This window comes from Aplidium turbinatum, chromosome 9 (assembly GCF_918807975.1).
Source record: "Aplidium turbinatum chromosome 9, kaAplTurb1.1, whole genome shotgun sequence".
Lineage (NCBI taxonomy): Eukaryota > Metazoa > Chordata > Ascidiacea > Aplousobranchia > Polyclinidae > Aplidium > Aplidium turbinatum.
In genome coordinates, this window is record NC_137480.1 from 11608554 (window position 1) to 11630625 (window position 22072).

Consider the following 22072-nt stretch of genomic DNA (forward strand, 5'->3'; position numbering starts at 1 on the left):
AGTTAATGAAGAAAGGTTAGGCTTGGTCAGATGATTAACTTGATTATGTTTTAACAAGATGTTATGTTTGAGCCTTGGTAGAGAACTTGGCTTGTACCAGATAGCCTACATATAACACTCAGTAACGTTATCGGATTTAACATTAAACACACAAAAAAAGCATGAAAAAACTACTAAATCCAACGTTTTCGACACCACATAGTGTCCTCTTCAGAAATAATTATAAGCTACATCTAAGAGAATTTAAAAATTTGGGAAATAAAAAAATAAATTTAAAAATTTTACATTAAAGATGTACAAGCGACACCTCTCAACAGCAACAACTGACACACAAATTCAATGCAGGAATTGACGAGGGACAGATCACATGATATGCACAACACAAAATAATAGTTTTATTGCAGCCTGATACTATTATTGCGCACAGATGTCTAATTCTGCAGTAAAATGTTGTATGGTGTGCAATACGCCTAAGTAAACATCACACTTTTTGCCCAAGACAAAAGACTTCGTACCCCTAGTGAAAATTTCTCATCTTAAGTCAGATCTTTGAAAATTGAACTTTGTGTAGATCTTGAGGCTTGTTGGGCCTATATTGTTTATGTGCTCAAGGTCAAGGCAATCACAAAAAGAATAATCAGTGAACCATAGGCAACCATCGTATAAATTGGGGTCGATATCAAGCGAATACACTGTCCCTGAAGCCTATAAGAAAGAATGTAGCTTCTAGACAAGCTACGCACAAAACCCAATGCTGTTTAAAAAAGTCTTTCCAAGAAAGATGGACAGTGGACACCTCTCCTTGGGAAGAACAAGAACAGCGTTTTCATTCAATCCCGAGTCTCACAAAAAGTTTCTGGTCCCTATAAAAAGTCTCGCATCAAAAACACACCCATCAATGATCAGTAGCATTGACAACTCAGCTTTGACAAGAGAACGCTGTTTTTACAGAATTTGCTTAAATGTATCTGAGCTTTATAATAATCAAACTTAGGATGAACAATTTGAACAGTCCGAAATTACCATGCTGCACAGTAACGTGCTTCACGCATTCATGCGCAGTCGCATGCCAGCATCCTCGCTGTTACGCAAGATCATTGGATTCCATTCCGAGTCCAGTGTATTTTGTTGGGTGCATGTACAGTACACTTGTACAGCATGGTGCAGTTTATTGATACAGTTTAGCTTCGTCTGACTAATGGCTTGTGTGATCCGTTCAGTCTCCAGGATAGCTAGTAGAATCTTGTACACTGGCGCAGGCCCAGTCACTGAGTTTGACAGAGTGAAGTTTCAAATTGTTGTCTGTGAATTATTCCATCCAAAAGATTCCTCTGAATGGAGAGCAGTCTTTGAAATACTTTGCTCAAGCGCACACCCAGAGAGCCGAACCCAGTGCCACTTGATCTTGAGGTTTCTCGAAACACATAGTCGGTTAACCAACTGAGCTATTGGGGCGGACACTGACTAGCAAATTGACTTTTCAGCGTCTTCAAAACCGATGCCTTAACAAACTTGCGCAGGCTACTTGCAACAAAAAGTTGATGGCCAAGTCGTGCTGTGTCAAAACGATAAAAATGGCAACTTTTAAGAAATGGCGTTTGGTACTACAAAAGACCACACGAGCAATATTCAAGCGCTGTAATAGTATGTTGCTTTCGAGTATACACAATCATCAACGGCTACAAACGAAAGAGTTGTTCTGAAACAAAAATAGTTTTTCCTGAATCAACGTAAAAACAAATCCATCACGTGTGTAACCCAGCTTGGAAAACAACGTATAGCGACGTCAAAGCAATGTGAAAAGTCAACTTTCCAAGCTAGATAGACAAGTGGCTTTACTCAATCACAAAAATTGGGTTTGTGTTGTGCAATTACTGTTTGTTTTCACGTTGATGTAATGTTGAAAAAAAAACTAAGTTAAATCTGAAAAGATAAAGTTGCAACGAATCACTTGAAACCAACGAAAAAACAATGTGTTTTGACAAACAAAGATACAGCTGGTTAAACATTACAATACATCAAATTAACAAAAAACGCGACCGGTTTTCTGGCGAGGGAATGAGAATGCAAAAAATGTATTTTTCCAAAACGGTGAGAGTTTTACCTCAAGCAGCATCGCCCCCCTGCATCATTTCAACCTAAATTCAACGTCGCCAGACTGTGCAGTGACGCAAACAGAAAGTTGGCTTGAATGTTACAAACAATTATGAAAATGAACTGCTTTTCCAGCTAGCAAATAAGTCCTTCTCTTACATTCATTGTCTGCAGGCGTTGAATCCAAATAAAAAAAGGATTTATTTGCTGGCAAAGTTTCGTATTAGTCATTAAGCAGACAAGAGTTGCTTACATTTAATTTTCAACTATTACCGTCTGCAGACGTTGAACCAATGTAAAAAACGACTGATTTTCTGTTTGGGGCGGTGTCAGTGCCAGCACAGCGAATATTTTTCGACATCCAGTTGGCGTTGGGCAACGTAGATGTGACAGAAAGTGACAGGTTTATTGGTTTGGATTAATGCGATTATTGCTGTCAATACATAAAAATGATCTCGATTATTCTGATTCGTTAATAAAGATATAAGCGCGACATCTGGGTCCAGCTGAATAACCACGCAGATTCTGTTGGTTCGACGTTTGAACACGTAAAACCGAGGAATAATAATTGTCAGTTCACAACTGTCCAGCCAGCAAATCAATTCTTTTTAACATTGCTCCAACGGCTGCATCAAATCAATGGAAAATAGAAACCGATTATTATCTACCTGGGTTAATATCAGCAACGAAAGGAATACAATCTCAGTCGTATCTAGGCTTACGCCCGGTGATTGAAGATTTAGATTAAGTGGACGGGAAGGCAAGGAAGCCAATCTTCGTGTCCACCTTCACGCATGCCTTTTAAGTGTCTTGCCAAAGACACAGTCGCGTGCTCATGAGCGGTGTCGAACCGGCGCCCTTTCGAACGTCGTTCCAGGGCTCTCACCACTCGGCAATGTAAACACGTCATTGACAAAAGAAGTTTGATCACACAAGATTTAAAACAAAACAGAGCTGATATAAATCTGACGACTTTGAACGTCAAATGCACAATGCACATACAGCAGCTCGGTCCGTTTCCATGGCAAAGATTAGGCGCATGCAAGAGTTGAACTTCACAATGTTGCAAGCCAAGGCTTCATGGAATTAGAAGGTTACTTAAAAATCACCATTGGTTTTCCTCAACGTGTTTTTTACGTAAATGAACGTGGGATGTAACTACTTAACAGAAGGGGCCCAGACAGGAAATTAGTCGTTTTTACATTAATTCAACGTCTGCAGACGTTGAATCAATGTAAAGACGACTGATTTGCTGTATGGGGTACCTGCTCTTTTATCTGATATTCACTCACGTATCAGCATGGACGTTGGACAATGCTTCACTTTGCAAGGTAGATATAACATCAGTGGCCGTTAAATCAATGCAACAATGGAAGGTTTTTAAGACACAACAGGTTAAATTGAACGTCCGAGCTGACACCTGCTTTGTTTAAAAATAAAATAAAGAATAATTTGATAAATTCTAACAAATTGCGAATCTCCCCGTTTGTGAACGGAAACTTTCAGTCAGAATTGAGCAGCAGCGGCAATTGACAAAGCCTTTTGATGTTTACGCATTCAATGGTTTCCATATTGCGCAAAATATTCGCAAAAAATTTCCATATTGCGCATTCAATGGTTTCCACGTTAGCTTCATATCATTCTTCAGATGCCACATGCAAGCGATAACCAAAAGCATTTACTCAGAGGGAAATGTAACCTACTGGAATGACGTCAAAATATTTTCCACAACCATGATCTTTTTGATCGTCAAAAAATAGACCAACAAGTGAATCTGCCGCTGGTAATCAGTTCAAGGCAAATACCGAAAAATATTGCATAATGCAATCGTCTGCAGACGTTGAATCAATGTAAGGGGCCAGTTTGCTGGCTGGGGTTGTCTCCGGAAAACAAAATTGTTTTTTTCACATTTACTTAAGGTTTGATTATTATCGCTGTGTAAACTGAAAAGTGAAAACCCAATCAGCAAATCTGCACTTTTGTACATTGATTCAACGTCTTCAGACGACTGTATAATGTATAATTTCAGACGTTGAATCAATGTAAAAAGGGGAAATTTTCTGACTGGGAAGCCACAACCTGAGAGGATGTGATTACGAATAATTCGTGTACAGCTCTGTTGGTTGCTACAATTTCCCTTTCGAAGAGTGATACCAAAACCCAAGTTTACAACAAGAAATCTGTCACTCCACAACTACTTGCATCATCAACTGTTTAATAAACGCAAAAACATGGTGTTTAGCTCATGGGTGTCAACAATTTGGCAATGCACAACTTTCAGAGTAAATGCAAAGATACTTGTTGGGGTATATAATATATATTATCTGGTGGGACAGATGAACTACACAATGAGAATCTAAAATGTTAGGAAATTGTAATTAAAGAGGTGGTTAAAAAGGTACAATATCTGCGATAAAACGAATACAAGTAGCAGTCTTGTTATATCAGGCAAGTAAAATCGGTCCTTTTTACATTGACTCACCATCCGCATACGTTGCATCAATGCAAAAATGTCAACTTTGCCAGCAAAGTACAAAGCTACTGTAAGGCCGATCCAATAAATTTGACGCGCAGAATAAAACATTGCTACAACGTCTTCAGACGTTGAATCAATGTAAAAAGGGCAGATTTGCTGATGTGGAAACAAGCCCAGTCAAGTCAAATCGTTTGCATTAAAACGATCATTGATGACGTCGCAGCAACGCATGAAAAGTTAAAGGTTGAAACATAAATCAGTCGCACAAAAGCTCTTCCTGACCAAGATTTATTCATGGACATTTCTTGTGATTTTGATCCAGTAAAAAAAATCGTTATTGTCACGATTAACGCTTTTAATGATGAAACAATGCAAAAATGTTTTTTTTGTTTTATGGCTTTGTTCGATGGACCGTTTGAAAAACATGATGACAAATTTCTGAAAACAAATAAGGATAGGTTGCGCCACCACGCGGTGGAGTAAAAAACGTCATCTGGCGACTACTAACGGCCAAAGTAACATTTAATTTTAAATGGTTCTTGATGACATACAAAGTTAAATGACACACCCAGGCAGCGTCAAATACTTCATCATTTAAACTTCTGCTTAATTATAATACGTCTTTCAAAAGACATTGATTTTACACATACGAACCAACAAGCTAAAAAAATGAAGCAATGAAACCTACACAATGACTACAACGTGTGGGCGGTTGGAGCAAAACTATACGTCATGGCCGTGTGGAAACTGCACGGGGCAATATGGCGTTTAAACATGATACAATTTCCACAAAGGTTAAGTACAGAGGGATGTCACAAGGAACGTTGCGCTTGGAATGCTACGTTGCTGCTGGTGGTTTTTAATTGAGCAGAAAAACAAAGTTTGCAAATTGAGCACACGCTTTCTAGTGTGAAGAAGTTCGATGAACCGTTTGCAAAATCCCATTTTCCTGTCTGGGAAGACATGCTCGTGATTACCACAATGAGAATACTTGGTTTACTACTCGACAAATTTGAACAAAAACAAAAAAGCACAAGTCCACATATGATATTGTCGTACACAAGATTGTAAATTCAGGTTGAGTCATTCTAAAAACAATGAACATAATTACAATTGAATTGCAGTGTGGCAGCCAAAAGTCGACACGAAGTAGAAATACCTTCGTGCTCTGAATGGCGATAGATGGACACACCACCCGCGGGTGTTATCGGAGAATTACTAGCCTCAACGCAGACTTGATACACCGGCATGGCGTCGCATACTTTTTTGAAAATCTACGGCATAGAATTAGTTTCAGACAGCAATGAATGGCACGCCGTATTTTTGGTGAGAAATCACGATTTAAGTGCGATGGTTGTGTACTTTTGGGCTCCACAAATAGTCAGTTACTCAGACAGCAAAATCCGTCATTTTCACATTGATGCAACGTCTACAGACGTTGAATCAATGTGAAAATGACGGGTTTTGCTGTCTGGGTAACAACTGAATATAGTACCAAGGCACGTGTATATATGCGGCTGATGTGACCACTTTCCACATACTCAGCTCATCCGATCTGCTTGCGAAGCTTTGCTACTTCGGCCTGGAAAAGAAGATAGTTATTTAAAAATCGCCTGGCCAATACAACTATGAGAATTATCGTATTTAGGGGAAAAACGTTATTTTATCTTAATTCGCATCTTACAAGTTGAAGTTTTCCTTTTTACGTCAAATATTACTGTAGTTTGGAGTGTAGAGACTAATTTAAAGCATGAACACCAAACTTTTGAAACGAAGAGCCAGAAAGAAGTTTCTGTGGACCAAATTCCTCTTTTCAACAGATTTAGAACTACCACGCAAAACCTGTGAGCTGCGGTGAGTCAACAGAATGCGTGGAAAGTATGTAGTGGTGTGCGTCAATTGACACAAGAAGAGCAGTAATAGATTGTAAAAAAATCAGCATTTACCAACCTCTGCAAGTCACATGCATTAATCTTTCCAAACTAAACTAATCAAAAAGTTTCAAACTAAACAGATGAAAAGCAACTCTTAGCGCTTCTGTCTTTGTCGATCGGTAGACTTATGAATTATGATTTAGTGTCAAATGTTTTCGTATTGTGGTCATGACACTCCTTGCACAGTGCGGCGGACGGTAAGAACTAGCACCGCCGGCCCGAGAGCCATAACTTGGTAAACTCTAGATAAGAGGGTTATTTCCGTTACCGTCCAGCTGAGGCAAAAATTCACAAAAGTGACTAACTTTTCACCGGGGCTAAGCACACTTTTATAAGAATGAAAAATCGCTGTTTTTAGCTTCAGCGAATTGCTAGTGTGGGCTTGAAACGAAAAAGTGTCAGAGACGAAAAAGACACAAAAATAGCTAGAGAAACTATCATCCAACCTGCAGGCTGATGCGGTGCCTCTTTTCGTCATCAAGCTCCTTGGTTAAGCGGCTAATCTCTTTCCTGTTGAAGAAAGCAGCACAGAGTAACTCAACTTCATGTCATGTGTTTTGTTGCAACAAACAATTTTTTTTTATTTGATATAGAGTGTTGTATGTACCAAGCCAGCTAAAGTTCCTATAGGTACGTCGTTTTAACGCCAAATAACGTTAGAAAAATGGCAACTTTCGGTAGCTTGGTAGATGTTTTCATTAACAGCTAGACAATACTGAATGTCGTTGAGTTTGAGATGAGGCGATTGGAAGAGTAACAAAACTTGTGTAAGCGACAGTCCTCACTCACTTGCTTTCCAACTGAAAGTTGGCAAACTGCTCTTTAAGGATCTTCACGTCATCCTTAAGTTCATCCACAGAGGAGGATGACGGGAACGGCTTTGCACCTGGAAGAATCGGTTTGGATTTGGGCGGAGGTGGCTTCGGCTTAGCAGCGGCAACAGGTTTCTTCGGTAAATCCACATGCGGCTTTGTCGGAGGCTGAAAAGAACTTTTTGTCAAAACACCTAGAATTGTCAATCTCGGAAAAGATTTTTCTAAAAGTGCACGCAGAAAGTAATCCATGAATAATATTAGCTCAAAAATGTTTTTCTTTGAGTTGAATTGTGTAAAAATTACCTGGAGAGCTACCGGTGGCTTCATTGCTGGTTTCTTAACCTCTGGTGGGTGCTTGGCTTCAGTTGGGCTTTCAATTGGAGCGTTAGCCTACAAATAGAACTGCTTCATTTAGAAAAGTGGTAGTTGATATGTAAGGTAGCACAAGTTGCCATTTACATCGTTTCAACGTTTGGCGACGTTGAAACGATGTAAAATGGAAAAAATGTGCTATTTACCTGGGTTCCGGATAAAACGTGAAGCGTAGATCATAAGCTCAAACAAAGGAATAATCCAGACACCAAATAAACCATTTTTAACATTGATAGAACGTCTACAATGAAAATACGGTTGATTTGCTCTCTGGGAAAAAGTTAATGTTTTTTAAACCATAAACAGACATGACTCAGTTAACAACACTACATTTAACATTATAAAAACAATAAGCGAACGTTTTCGGCTAGTCATACAGCCCTTTTCAAGCCTAGAAGAAAAGTAATTCTTTAAAAAAAAATACTTTTCTTATAGGCTTGAAGAGCTGTATGACTAGCCGAAAACGTTCGCTTATTGTTCTTTGTTTTATAATGTTAAATATAGTGTTGTTACTGAGTTATGTCTGTTTATGGTTTAAAAAAGTTACGGTACCTCTCTACCCGAATTGTATGAAGTTAATCTTATTTTACACTAAGTCAACATCCATAGATGCTATTGAGACATCCATTTAAGTTCTGTAATTTAGTTGATTGACAAAGACAATAATAGTTCTTCAAAACTTTTGTTCCAAAAATGATCAAGATAAGTTTCATGCAAATTTTTTTGACAAAACCTTAGCTTGTCTGCGTGTAATGTTTCAATGTCGCACCCTCACAAGGCCATGATGACGTCAAACGTAATAATCAACTGTGAAATGACAAATTTAGTGTTCTTGGGTCATATACAAGGATTTGATTTTTCAACTAGCTTTCACACAAACTGCTCTTCATGAATGAAAATATGATTTGGAAGATGAAAACTCGATTCAACACAAACTTCACATCACGAAATCAATCAGCCAACTTGTGAGCGACATAAAGCCATGTAAGTTCAACTGAACTGCGAAGGTGCGTGATGCACGTCACGCATCAGTGCTATCACATTGAAAAGCATTGTATTGAAAATGCTAAAACCACAGAGCGGTTTTAATGAAATCATGAGAACCCAGGATCGATAAAGATTCAAAGAAATGTAGAAAACCTTCTCGAAACCGAAAAAGAGGTCCAAAGATTAAAGACCCATCAACAACTGCTTGAGCAAAGAGAATGTCCTTATTTGTGTTAAGTTACCACTGAATGATAAAACATCTCTGATTTCGCAACAGACGCTGGAGCAATAAAACGGGTAAATTGTTGATAGTCGGGACGCGAATTTTTTCCCCCACTTTCTGTCTCATTTGCATATTTTTGTAAGTGTAGCCATTACTGGTTACCGCGCGGCGCGCGTAACTGTTTTTACCGATTCATTTTTTCGCGCGGTTTTCAAAGTCAGCAGCCAATTTTCACCCTCCAAGTCCAAATCTAAACATGGAACTTGACAAAAAAAGTGGCCTGGAGACACACCTAGTCTAGTGAAGTTTAAAAACAGTTGAGAAAATAAATTGATTCTGGTCACTCTAACAGCAAGATTTTCCGAATTGATTAAGAATTAACCCTAACCCTACTTTTTTTGAAAAGCTTTTTTGCACCGCAAAATTTAATCTAAAAAAAAAAAAATTGACTTTGATGGGCGTCGAACCATTGTCCTAAAGAATAAGGCACAAGATGAAACCACTGAACTAAACACACCAACGAAAAAATGTTTGCATTCACACGGTATTAATACAAACTCTATGCGAAATAACAGAAAGCTCGTGGGAAAAAAAATTCGCAGCCGGGACATGGTGATATATGGGTCAAAGTGAACAGAACCCGTACATCCTCAGCCAGATAATCATTTTACATCGTTTCAAGGTCAGACGTTGAATCAATGACAAAAAAGACCGACTAGTTGGCTTGTAGGAACAAATTCAGGAAACGAAGTTTTCAGACGCTTTAAATGCAGAAAGAACAGGACTTAAGCCTTCTGTTAACTGCAGAGCATGCAACAGTTTGACTGGTTGCTCCATGTATAACTCTTGCGTTTGTTGCGCTGTTTCAGTCAAGTATTACAAGGTCATAGGTAGGGGTGTTCAATTTCGATTTTCGATTCGATTTCGATTAAGGTGATATTCGAAATTCGTTTTTCGTATCGGACATATTCGAAATTATAGCAGCCCTTTCGGCTGAACGCGGTTGAAAGTAACGCGAGTGGCGCGATATCTGTCTTGTCGCATTTTGCAAGCGAAAAAAGACTTCGACGCATGCGCATCGTCGATCACGTGACTACCACACGCTCTCGCGGGTCCAACGGGCAGTCCTGCACCAGGGATGCCAGGTTGGCATTTTTAATGCCAAATTTCACAAATTTCTCTCAAGAATGAAGATAGCTAGGTTGTGCAATAGCAGAAAGTGCAGGCTGAGCTTTGTCGCAGTTTTATCCATTTTTTACCGAATCCATAGGCGCCTAAGCCGTGGGGGCAGGGCCGTAGCCAGACCGCAGAGCAAGGGGGGGGGGGCAACTTTTTTTTAGGGGGAAGAGGGCGAAAAAATTTAAATGGGCAAAATCATTAAAATTGTAGCTGTTGCTCGAGAATGTTGAGATTCTGCCAAGAGGGGGCAAAATTTTTTTCAGGGGGGCGAGGTCCCCCAGGCCCCTGGTTGGCTACGGGCCTGCGTGGGTGCCAGGCCCCCACGCATATTTCTGTGTGTGGGCAACTTTTTGTGCTGTATTGAATATTGATACATAAAACAATAGATGAACTAGCGATCGGCAGCAGGAAAACACTTTTTGAATGCAAACCGCAACAGCTTCGCGATAAATAATCACTATGGACGAGTTGCGATGCTACAATCCAACACCAGACAACAAAATCTGTCATTTTTACATTGATTTAATGTCTGCAGACGTTGAATCAATGTAAAAATGACTGATTTTGTTGCCTGGGACCATAGACTTTACATGCTGGGACATAGCAAAAATCTACCATTTTGCGTCGATTCAATGTCTATCAGATGTTGAATGCACCCAAAAACAACATAATTTACTACGTAGACGGAGCGTGCGTTTAGCTTTATGCGCTTGCAAACGTACTCGATGTCGCTTTTGAGTCGAAACCTCTGCACTCTGCAGTGAAATGTCGCGGCAGTGAATCGCTCGCTGTGAAAATGAACTTGAAGTGTTTGGGATCCCAGCGACCTCGGCTCCAGTGGAGCGATCGTTTTCAAAAGCTGGCCTGACCGTCATGAAGCTGAGATCCCGACTAGAGATGAAAAAAACGGTTTTTTTTGTTTTAAAAAAAAACGAGCTCGTTTTTTTTGTTTTTTATCGTTTTTTTTGTTTTTTATTCGTTTTTTTTTTTGTTTTTTTTACCTATTTTGACATTAAATGTCACAATATGCAGCAATTAGAGTAAACTCATTGCTATAGCATCTCTTTCAACAAAGAAACAGTCTCATAACTCGTATAACTTACTTTAAATCAGACTATATGTCTGGTATAGGCCTATTTTTTCATTGCAATTTTGTAGGTCCCAAGTCTCAACACACGAGCCATAAAGATTTCTCACTGTCTCAAATAGTAGTAACAGTGTCCTATGGTTGGCACATCTCAAGTATTGTCTGTACTTTGGTCGAGCCAGTTGTTAAATGCAGTACCACACTCGTGTACAGTTTCGAAGCCACCTGGGATTTTGGTTAATGGGCATGTTAGGACCAGGTGGTCACTGGTCAGTGTCCTGTTTTTCTACTTAACAAAGGCACTTTTGAGCAGCACTCCACACCTTTTCCAGTACAACGTCAAGAGGTTGTTCCAGTTGATGTGCATTTGGTGCAAACTTGATGAAAATCACACAAGCGGTTCTCGAGTTATAAGTGAAGTAAAGTTGGCCACTAAGTGGCTTCATAGATAAGGAGCAATAGAAAATGGCAATATCTCAAGAACCGCTCAACATATTTGGATAATTTTTAGCTCTACCCCATGTTTTCTGGGGTGGGCTATCTGTTTATGAACATTAAAACAAGTTTTGGCGACTACTTTTTGAGATAAAAAGAAATTAACCTCTTGTCGTTACGCACCAATAAAACCATGATGCGTAACTTAAAAAAAAAATTTTTTTTAATCGGGTAGAGGAAAGATTGATGAAAAGTTTGGCAAAAGCAGTGTAGTGCTAAAGCGCCAACTTTTAGCCCAAATCACATTTAAATGAAGTGAAAGATGGAAACATTTTGTTGTTTTTTATTTTCCCTGAAGAGTTTAATAAATACTCCTTTGTGATGTCATAGTCATGTTTGTTTTCCCTTAATCACACCATTGTGCTGTCATAGACATTTTTAAAAGAAGTATGGTTGCACTTATCCATCCAAGTTGAACCACTGTAGTTTTCAGGACTTTGAGACTTTAGCACTTTTCTGTTTTTGCCAAACTTTTCATCAATCTTTCCTCTACACAATTAAAAAAAAAAAAAATTGATTTTACGCATCATGGTTTTATTGGTGTGTAACGACAAGAGGTCAATTCTCACTCCTTTTCACTCCAGCGTAGTTCCCAAATAAAATAAGTTTTCATCTTTGAAGTTTGTTTTGTATCTTTATCCTGCATTGCGGTAGCCTAATATGGGTAAAACTTTATACTTGTCAGGAAAAGTATTATGAAGCATTTATTCATTATGTGAACACTGAGCAGTGCTGAAAAACTCCACTTTAAAGGGAAATTTTTTTCATTCAGGGTTGGTAGTTATTAGCAATAGGTAACATGGGTGATGGGCATTTGAAAGGAACATTAACCTAAACCTTTTCTGACAAATACACTTACTTTTGACAGCTAAAAATATCAGTGATAAGATCTCTTGCATTATGTCACAAATGATCTGCAGGAAGCATCAATGACAAAGTGTCTAAGACCTTTTACAACACACGAAAAGAATACTTCTGTTTCAACATTTATAAAGCATATAGGCTACATCGTTGTTAAGCTATCAGTTAAAAAACATGTTTAAACAAACTATTGGCAATAGCTTGCATTAGTAAATTACCACAAACAAGGTAATGTGTGTTCTGAATACTGCCATCTTGTTTTTGCCAAAATTTCGTCAACCCATTGAGTGTGTACAAGACTAACCAGTAGGCCTACCGGTACACTACCATCGTAGGCTACCTTCCATAAAGGGCACTTCCATAAAAGGAAAAAGAAATTAACTCATCTACATTATGTCATGTATCAAATTGCATTAATTCAATGTTTGTTAGGTCTACTGCCACAAACATGCCTGAGAATGAAAAAGAAAGTGAAACAACGTAGGCTATAGGGCTATGCAAAAACATATGCTGCTGCCAAGCACACACACTTAGGAATTTCAGCACACCAATAAAAGTAATTTTACTAGTTTAATGTTTTTCAAGAGCACTATAATGAAACTAAGCTGCAAATTGTAAAAAATTTGCAAATTTTCCAGAAAAATATGAAAAAAAACAAAAAAAAACAAAAAAACGCGTGTTTTTTTTTGGCCCAAGTTTTTTTTGAAAAAAAACACGTTTTTTAAAAAAAAAAAAACGGTTCGTTTTTTTTGCATTTACAACTCTAATCCCGACTGACGGGTGACCATGTCGATCAGCTTGTGTTCATAAACACCAACATGGACCTGGACCCTGGAGCTGTAGACGTTATTTTGTGTTCTTTTTTCGCAAATTTTCATGGCCTTTTTTCGCGTTTTCTAGCGAATTTTCATGTCATTTCTTTCAATAAAATCACATTTTGCAGTTTGGTGAATAGTTGTGATATTCGAAATCGAAATTCGAAAATCGAAAACAAATTGAATTTCGAATATTCAAATAATCGAAATTGAACACCCCTAGTCATAGGTGAATTAGTCAACAGCCCTATTGCAGGTCATACAGCGCACGCAGCAAATGAGATCAATATATTTCATGGCATCGCACACCAGTGCAGTCAAATAGTGCTACAACAATGGTGGTGATGTTGTCTGTAATTTATGCTGTCAAGCTGTATCTATCTGAAACAGACAAAGAATTTTTGGCAACAGCAGAAACAAAAACTGGAGAAAAGTTGTCTCGATTGGTTAAAACAAATCAATATTCATTGTGGAAAAAAGCAAACACACCAAAAGCAATTGAATCCAAACAAATTGATTCTAGAAGTACCACCACAATGATACAAGCAAAAATAACTCAAAAAGCATGCAAAGTGAAACCGCATTTTGTTGTTTTCACGTCAATCCAACGCTATTCATCGTTGAAATCACACATTTCATGCTTTCAGATGCAAATTGGCAGCAAAGATGTGACGCAATTTGATCATGAACTTCAAACGTAAAATAACAGAAAAAAAAATCTTAAAGCTTTAGAACTCTTGCGGCTGCTGTTATTATGGGAAACCTATGCAGAGAAAAAAAGTTGCATTCGATTGAACAACCCACTTTGTGTTTTCTTAGTCAATATCTTTCGCTTAACGTAGGCTCGACCTTCCACACAAAGTGGCCATACTGAGCGTAACCCTCAGGGCTTCTACATTGTCTTTCAGATGCAATAGCTAGGTTGCATTCAGTGTGCTGTTGCCGCTTAAACCATTAACACGCATTTCAATGATTCGGTTCACTCGGTAAAGCCTCTTCAATAAATGCAAAGTTGAAAGCATACGTTTCATTGGTGCCAAGTAAGTTTTTGGTGTTGGCCAGAAAATCAGTGCTTTTTACGTCTGCAAACGTTGAATCAGTGTCAAAAAATAATGATTTGCTGCCTGGATTCAGACGAAAAATGTCATAATGAACGGAAAATTTGAAATTATCTCAAATAGAAATTGGTAAAATAGCCCATAGGGATATACTGCATAGAAATTGTCTTCGAATTAAAAATGGTCTGATTTCGTACGAAAAAAAACGATAATTTCCATTCTGACACGTTGTAAATTACACACGGTAAGTTGAGACAGACTGTTTCCTCGGTTTAGTACGAAAAAACAACATCAGTTTAGTAAAAATTAAAGTCACACCGACCAGCGACAAATTATTTCTTTCTACTTACAGGCATTCGAAAAGACTTCTGTAAATCAAAAGTTTTGCAAGATTAATTAGATATTTAAAACATATTGGCAACATTTGAATGCTGATCCACCAGATGAGATGCATGAAGTTTAAAAATGAATCCAAACATTTTCAAATATGGAAGCTTACCTACTTGCAATCACAACTATTGCTTCAGCCTTTTCCTTAGTTTCAAGTGAAGAAAAAATATATGGTCAGACACACGCAATTTTCGTTTTCTTGACTTGAGCTTTTATCACATCCGTGAAGTGGAAAAGTTATAGTCAACGTCAGCTGCGCTCATGCTCTGAGGTGAGTTGGCTATTAAAAAATGCTGTCTAGATTTTGCGAAAAAACGCTTGCAATACCTGTGTCACGAGAGCAGAGCCTAGAATAGATGTGACATCCATATTCATACGCAAACGCTTTAAATGTTGAAATCTCAAACGCGAAGAAGAAGATCCATGTTCAATTGTTCATAAAGTTGCTTAGACTTTATAGGTAAGTTGCAGTCATCAAGTCATGCCAGCGCTTAACATTTTCTCAATGTGAACACACATCACTGATCAGTCAAATATCAAGTAAAATATCAGTCATGCACATCTTCGAAAGGCGTTCAGTGAACATCTTTTACAATGTCCTTTATAACAAAACAAAGTACGTACTGTACATAATATGTTGGTTTTAAGCGTTTATTTGGGTCAACTTTTTGTGACGGAAACTAGCTTTTCTGTGTCATGCTGCAAACAATTCCAGTACAATATACAATTGTACATGGCATGGACTACATTCTAGGAGTTGGGTTTAAATTGCTACACAAACAGAACAAACAAAATCCATCGTTTTTATTGCTTCCTATCTGCTGAAGGGTAGTTGCTGCGTTTGTTATTTTAACACCAAGCCAGGTTAGAGTGTAGCGTATTTCCTCATGGTTACTTCTCAATGTAGACTACGTCATGTGCGTCACACACAACGTGCAGCTAATCACTTTAATTCCTCGTTAAATTAAGGGAAAACATACTATTTGTGATTAAACAAAGTAGGAAAACTTATGTCCCAGAATTTTATCAGATTGGCTGTTGACAAAATTTTCAGTTGGTTTTCAGAAAAGTGATCAAGGATTCAACGAGATCAGCTTATAAAAAGTTACCTTAGCCAGCAAAACCGTCCATTTCACATTGATTCAATGTCTTATGACCTTGAGTCAACTGCAAAAACAAACATTTTTTCCGGCAGAGCAGGAATGGCAAAGTTTGTTACATGAAGCATTTTTGCTACAACGTAAAACTCTTACACGAGTTTTTGTTTTTGTTTGCGCAATTCTCATCACAGTGATAACTATATGTTTCAAAAATAAAGCGATGTTGGCTAAATGAAATGTCTTGATTGGATAACAGAATTAAGTTTCAAAAAGTAGTAAGGTCTGTTGCAATTTACGAAAGAGTGTAGCTGTTGGTTTGTGTAAAATTAAGCCTTCAAGTGAACGTGTAAAACCTATGCAGCAATGACACTTTGCTCTGTCTGCATTGCTTTCAGATGCATGACTAGAATACGTTGAATTGACCAAACGGTTTGAAAATCGAAGGAACAAAACTACAATTCGTCAATTTCTACTAGGTATTCTGCGCTAAAAATACGGTGCCACTTGCACAGGTTTATGCAGGTTTTGCGACAATACACCCACTCAATGGCAAATCAAGTGCTGTAAGATAAGCTCACAAAATCTTACCAAGACATCGTTTTCGCTTTTACTTTTCATGTTTTTCTTGAACGACCACGCCTTGTCAGCCTTCTCTTCAGCAGCAGGTTTGTCTGGACTTGGAGGTCGAACCGGAGGAGCATGGTTTGTTGACGGAGGAGTTGTGTGAGAGGATGGAAGTTTCGTAGATTGAGAATGATTAAAAGGTTTAGGAGAGGTTACGCCTGGGGCGGGTTTAGGTGCACCGGGGGAGACCAAGCCCTTTTCTCCAGCTTTGGGCTTTTTGCGTAGATTCGATAACCAGTCGGGTTTTTCGTTGGTGGTTTCTTCAGGCTTGGTAGGGGAGACAGCAAAACCACCACCAGCCTTTTTTTGAGAACTTCTGCTTTTCAAATCCTTCATCCAAGATGGTTTATCACCGCTATCAGGCACTCCACTAGGAGAGGGCATAACTTGAATGCCTCTAACAGTATCACGTTTCGGTGTCGTCACCGGAGTTGGCTCTTCTTCAGGTTGTGGTTCAGGCTCTGTTGTGTCATCTGCAACCTCAAAGACAGCTTCCTCTTCTTCTGCAACTTCCTTCGCCTGATCAGATGTGGATGGAATAATTTTATTGAAACTGAAGAATTAAATACCCAATCAGCTTACAGGCTGCTATCCAGTGAGAAGTTGCAACATTTCAACCGTAAACCTGCATCACAAGAATTTGACAATGTCTTAAAACCTTGCAAGCATCTCACTGGATTGTGTTCAAGGTCATCATATCATTGATTCGCTACCATACGGATAATGCAAGAACTCAAACTCTACCCAAGCACACATCTCAGAAAAAATGATGAAATTCTTTTTTCATGCGGCATACCAACATCACATCTTACCCGCTCACGGCGACCGGCGCTATCTGGTTTTCTCCGGTTTTTAGGGCCTCCAGCCCGTTTGTAATGCGTTAACTGTTGTTGTTCCTCGGACACGGAATTTGTGATAGCCGCTAAGTCAGCAGCTACAAGATTAATCAAACAATTACGTCATCTTTTCAAGGCTGCTTACAGATGTTGAGTGAATGATCATTCTCATCACTATGTTGTTCTAGTTTACATGGCTACCTGGTCAAAGGCCATTTCATTTCAAGCAAAGGATTAACTTGTAGCAGTAAAAGTAAAAATAACTAGATTCAACATTAGAGTATTTATAACATTCGAATGATCTGTCCACATTAATTTAACGCAATGTGGAAACGAAATCTTTTAGAACTTTATCTCCAGCAATTATGTTTCAATGTTTATACAATACATAGCACAAAGGTTCGGTATTACCATAAAAGCTTTCCCACTTTATTTGCCCAGAGACTTAACTGTTGTTGTCGTACATGATTCTTGCAAGCACAAATCTAATAGCTTACATACATTCAAGGTTAGGAAACGCAAACCCTCCGCAAAAGTGACATGAAGTTATTTTCCCAAAACTGATATTAGTATTTCTACCTTCTTACTGAACTGGAGTGAAGCATGTGACACAGTGCCAAGAACTTACACACTTTGCACTTCATATGCTTTAACGAACTCGCATTACACCAGTACAGCTTACCTTCAGCGTCGTTTGTAGTTTCTTCTTGGTGAGGTTTTGCAGCTGGTGGTGGGATCTAAAATGACAGATTTTATATCAAGACAACAGTGTAAACTGATAATGACTGATACTTCGTTATTCCTTACAGCTGACAACGTGTGAATGACCAAACTCGTAGAAACGAAAACAAGAAATTCAATATTCTAATCAAAGTGATATTATTGCACAAATTGTACATGCCACCGTAAAGAGTGAAATGACTTTTCAAACGTTGTATCTACGATAATAGACATCGTTGCTGTTAGCTGTCTTGGCTGATAGTAGAAAGTGAAACTAACTTGCGGGATTGACGCAATGAAAACATAACTTACAGTCAAACTTTAACCACACAGCTGCAAATAAGCTTTAAGGGAGTATTCGCCAACCAACTGCATATAGAGTGAAAGCAAGACATGCAAAGACATCCCAGACAGCAGAACTCGTCATTTTTACATTGATTTAGCGTCTGCATACGTTGAAGTAATGTAAAAATAACGGATTTTGTTGTTTGGGTACAGAGGCTGAAATCCTCAGGCTAACCTGCGGAGCAACTCTTTTGAGCGAATTGGAAATTTTAACAGCACTTGGACTTGGCTTTCCTTTAGCACTGGGCAAGTCTGAAATAAAAAAAGCATCAACTAGAACCTGAATTTAATAAAAAATAAAAGTAAACTGCATAGGCCTTAGGTGCGGTTATATACAACCTTTTTACATGTCACATTAAACCGCATAGACTACTGCTTCAATTGAGTTGGTCCTAGACCGGAACAGAAGATTGTTTACACAGTAGAAAGGCGTTTGTGAATCTTTAAATAAACAATGAGCTTATCAAAATAATCTTCAAAGTATAGCAGAAGCTTACATACAGCATCAGCTTTAGCGGTAAAATTTTACAGCAAATTGGCAACATTGCAATGGCACAGCATGTAAATTTGTGATCACCTAATGTGGTGACAACGATGCGGGGTATTGAACTAAGTTCGAACGCACAAACAAGCGACGCTTCAATTTTGTAACTTAGGAATGCATCACCCAGCTGCTATTATTAGACAGTTTTGCACTGGTTCAGTAAGACAAGATTACTTTAAAAATATTGCGTGAGGAATCCAGCAACGGTACAATTACTACTTAAAACTTTTCAGCACAGATTTAATACAATCATTTGCAAATTGGTGGAAACTTCAGTACCTGGTTCGGTATGTTTGGTTTTTGGCTTGTCCGATCCTTTCACCTCCGCAGCATCCTTCAAATAATTTTTATTTTACTAAAAGTGTTATCAAAAACACTGCCTAAAACGCACACTCTATTTAATCTCTTTATAGTAATTGTTGCATGTAACTAAGCACAAGCACTGTCAGTCAAGTAATTTGCACAACTAAAGACGCACCTGTTCCTCAAATAAAACAGAATACTAACCTCTACTGCATTTTATAAACATCACGATATAGGTTTATCATGATGAAGCTACTGTTCTAAAACAATGCGTTTTTGTCAGTCTCTGTCACAAAAGTACTTTGACCTTGGCAGGGGCAGAAGAAACGCTGAAAACGTGATGTAAGTTCTACACAAGCTATAAAACTGCTCTCAACAACTCTTTACAGAGATAAGTACAGCAAACAAAAGACAACCCTTGAAAGACCTGACAGTAGCAGTTATAAAAAGAAAATAATGATCTTTGTCATGCTTCGTTAATTGGGAATCTTTTAAAGTCACAAAGCGATACAGACAAAACAACTAAGTTATTTCAATCACACAATCAAGCATTCAAAACAAGCCACTGGCACTTGAAGTGAGGGAAACTCAGCTGTAAAAAATTTCATCAACTATCTCTCATACTTGCTTACTTTCACATGTTGAGCTAGTAAAATCTAAGCAAGCCTTGTTTGAAAGTCAGCTTTGTAAAACTGCAGACCAGATAAAAATTCCAAGGAAATACATAAACAGCTAATCATGTACCTAACTAGTACAGAAAACAAAACAATTTTAACTCCGCAGAAAACGCTGCATTCAGTCGTCGAATATGCCAGAAATAACAGCTTTCTCACAAGCTAACATACTATCAGCCATAGATGCTATCAGCACAAAATAAGCAGCTGAAAGTCACATTGCTACAACTTAAAGTATTTTATAAAGTTGTTTATAGACGATCATATAAAAACATTTCCGACATCCCAGCCAAGCTATAAATAGCTAATAGCCCACACTAAGCCAGTGCAGCAATTCCAAACCTATCACGGAAACAAGAGTATTCTGGGAAGTCAAAACAGCAGTCGGTACATATATACACGGATTGTTTAAACCAAAAAAATTAACGATATATTATACTGATCAAAAGTGAGTAAAACCTCCTAATGGAAGTTGGCGTCATGAGATGAAAAAACTGTACAGTAAAATGAACACTCTATGCTTGAACGGAAGGTAACTTAATTATTAAGATACTTGTCTGATGCATATAAATAATAATAATAATAACGATCGAAAACATGTGATTCTATTCGAATAAGTTGGTTACAGATGCTATTTACTGACTGTAAGAAATGGATTCTTAATAAATAAAGTTTGGGAAAAATTGTTGAGCAAGGGGCAAACTAGAACAAAACTGATCAATTCCGATCAGTGGTGAGGAACAAATAGCAAATATCGCTTAGTGCCACATTTGAAATAATACATTGCAAAACATACCTCATTCGAAAGGTATTGCAACTTAAGTTGTGGGGTGTGATATGTATCAAAAATTATTGCTTTTCAAAACGTGCTTCAAAATCATTTTGAGAACTTTAGCAAAAAACAAACAGTTGATGAGCATATAGCGAGTGTGACTCACCTCAGTTACTTCATCATTGGCTGGCAAAACTTCAACAAAATTATCCGGGAACACACCATGTCGCTTCCTAGAAGAACATATACACTACAAACAGTTTCACTTCTCGATACCAATGTTAGTTATTTGAAAGAAATTGTACTGCAGCACACAGACAGCAAAATCCATCATTTTTTACATTGTAAACATCGCAGATTTTACTGTCGGGACAGTTGCGAATTTAAAACAGTGCATTGTAGCAAAGTTCAACCTTATTATGAATGCACTTTACTCAGATAGCAAATCAATTGTTTTTTTGCAAACGTTGATTCTATGTAAAAAAGGATTGATTGCAGGCTGAAAAGTTGCTTCATAAATACAGGTCAAAAATTTGAGCTACGACTTTCAAGACCTGGTGTTCCTTGGAGTTTGGGACTAATAACGCTCCAGTCCAAGGATGCCGTCTAATAATTGAGAAACAGAAATCTTTTTCGTTGTTTTAACTCTAACAGTCAATAGGTTCTCCAGAAAACTGCACACAAAATGAACTGCATGTTGGCATAACCATGGAAAAATAATACGCCTTCTTTTAAGCAGACTTTCACTTGGAAGCTGAGTGAATGGAGCAAACGTTCCATACTGAATAGTAACAACACTACCCTTGACTAATGATTATGCTGCAGCCAACCTAACAAACACTTTTATATCCTTTCGATGTTTGGATTGCAGTAAGCAGTACAAATAAAGGGCTTTGCAAGCACGGTCACAACACCATTAAAATCGCCAGTGAGTATGAAATATCATCCATCTTCAAATATGTCATCCACGACACCCATAAATTATACATAGTCAAACACCAAATATGTAAAGTAATGCGGTGCGTAAAAACTTTCCTCAAACATACATTGATTGTTTTAACATTGAAATTAAGCATGTTGTTGAATTAGCCACCCATCTGATGTGAGCCAGTATCACAGTATAATATGATAAGTAGGATTTTCCATGCAGCTGAGCTATGAAACAGCAAGCAAATTAGTCCTTATTATATCGTTGCGAACGTAGAAGCAATATAAAAAAGGTCCGATTTGCAGTTGGAGCATCACAGATTCAAGTCAGAAAAGCAGCAGGTATAAGTTTGATAATAAAATGTCGAGCGAAATATCGATGACAGAACTTTCGGCAGGACAAAAGTATAAAAAAAACGAATCCATTCCGACGAAAACAAT

At 38.1% G+C, this 22072-nt stretch overlaps 1 protein-coding gene across 3 annotated transcripts in view; it reads right to left on the minus strand.

Moving 5' to 3' along the window:
• Positions 1–1623: 1623 nt before the first annotated feature.
• Positions 1624–22072, minus strand: part of LOC145776949 (uncharacterized) — a 36117-nt gene continuing 15668 nt past the window's right edge. For 2 of the 3 annotated variants that reach the window (XM_082588197.1, XM_082588195.1), the window contains 11 exons: positions 20871–20937; positions 19235–19289; positions 18587–18663; positions 18029–18083; positions 17323–17444; positions 16475–17029; positions 14747–14764; positions 7623–7709; positions 7294–7484; positions 6951–7014; positions 1624–6152 (listed from right to left, as the gene is read on the minus strand). In XM_082588197.1, coding sequence (XP_082444323.1) covers positions 6117–6152; positions 6951–7014; positions 7294–7484; positions 7623–7709; positions 14747–14764; positions 16475–17029; positions 17323–17444; positions 18029–18083; positions 18587–18663; positions 19235–19289; positions 20871–20937 — 1327 coding nt within the window. In that variant the 3' untranslated portion in view covers positions 1624–6116. The remainder of the gene's footprint in view (positions 6153–6950; positions 7015–7293; positions 7485–7622; positions 7710–14746; positions 14765–16474; positions 17030–17322; positions 17445–18028; positions 18084–18586; positions 18664–19234; positions 19290–20870; positions 20938–22072) is intronic. The other variant, XM_082588196.1, reaches the window with a different exon arrangement.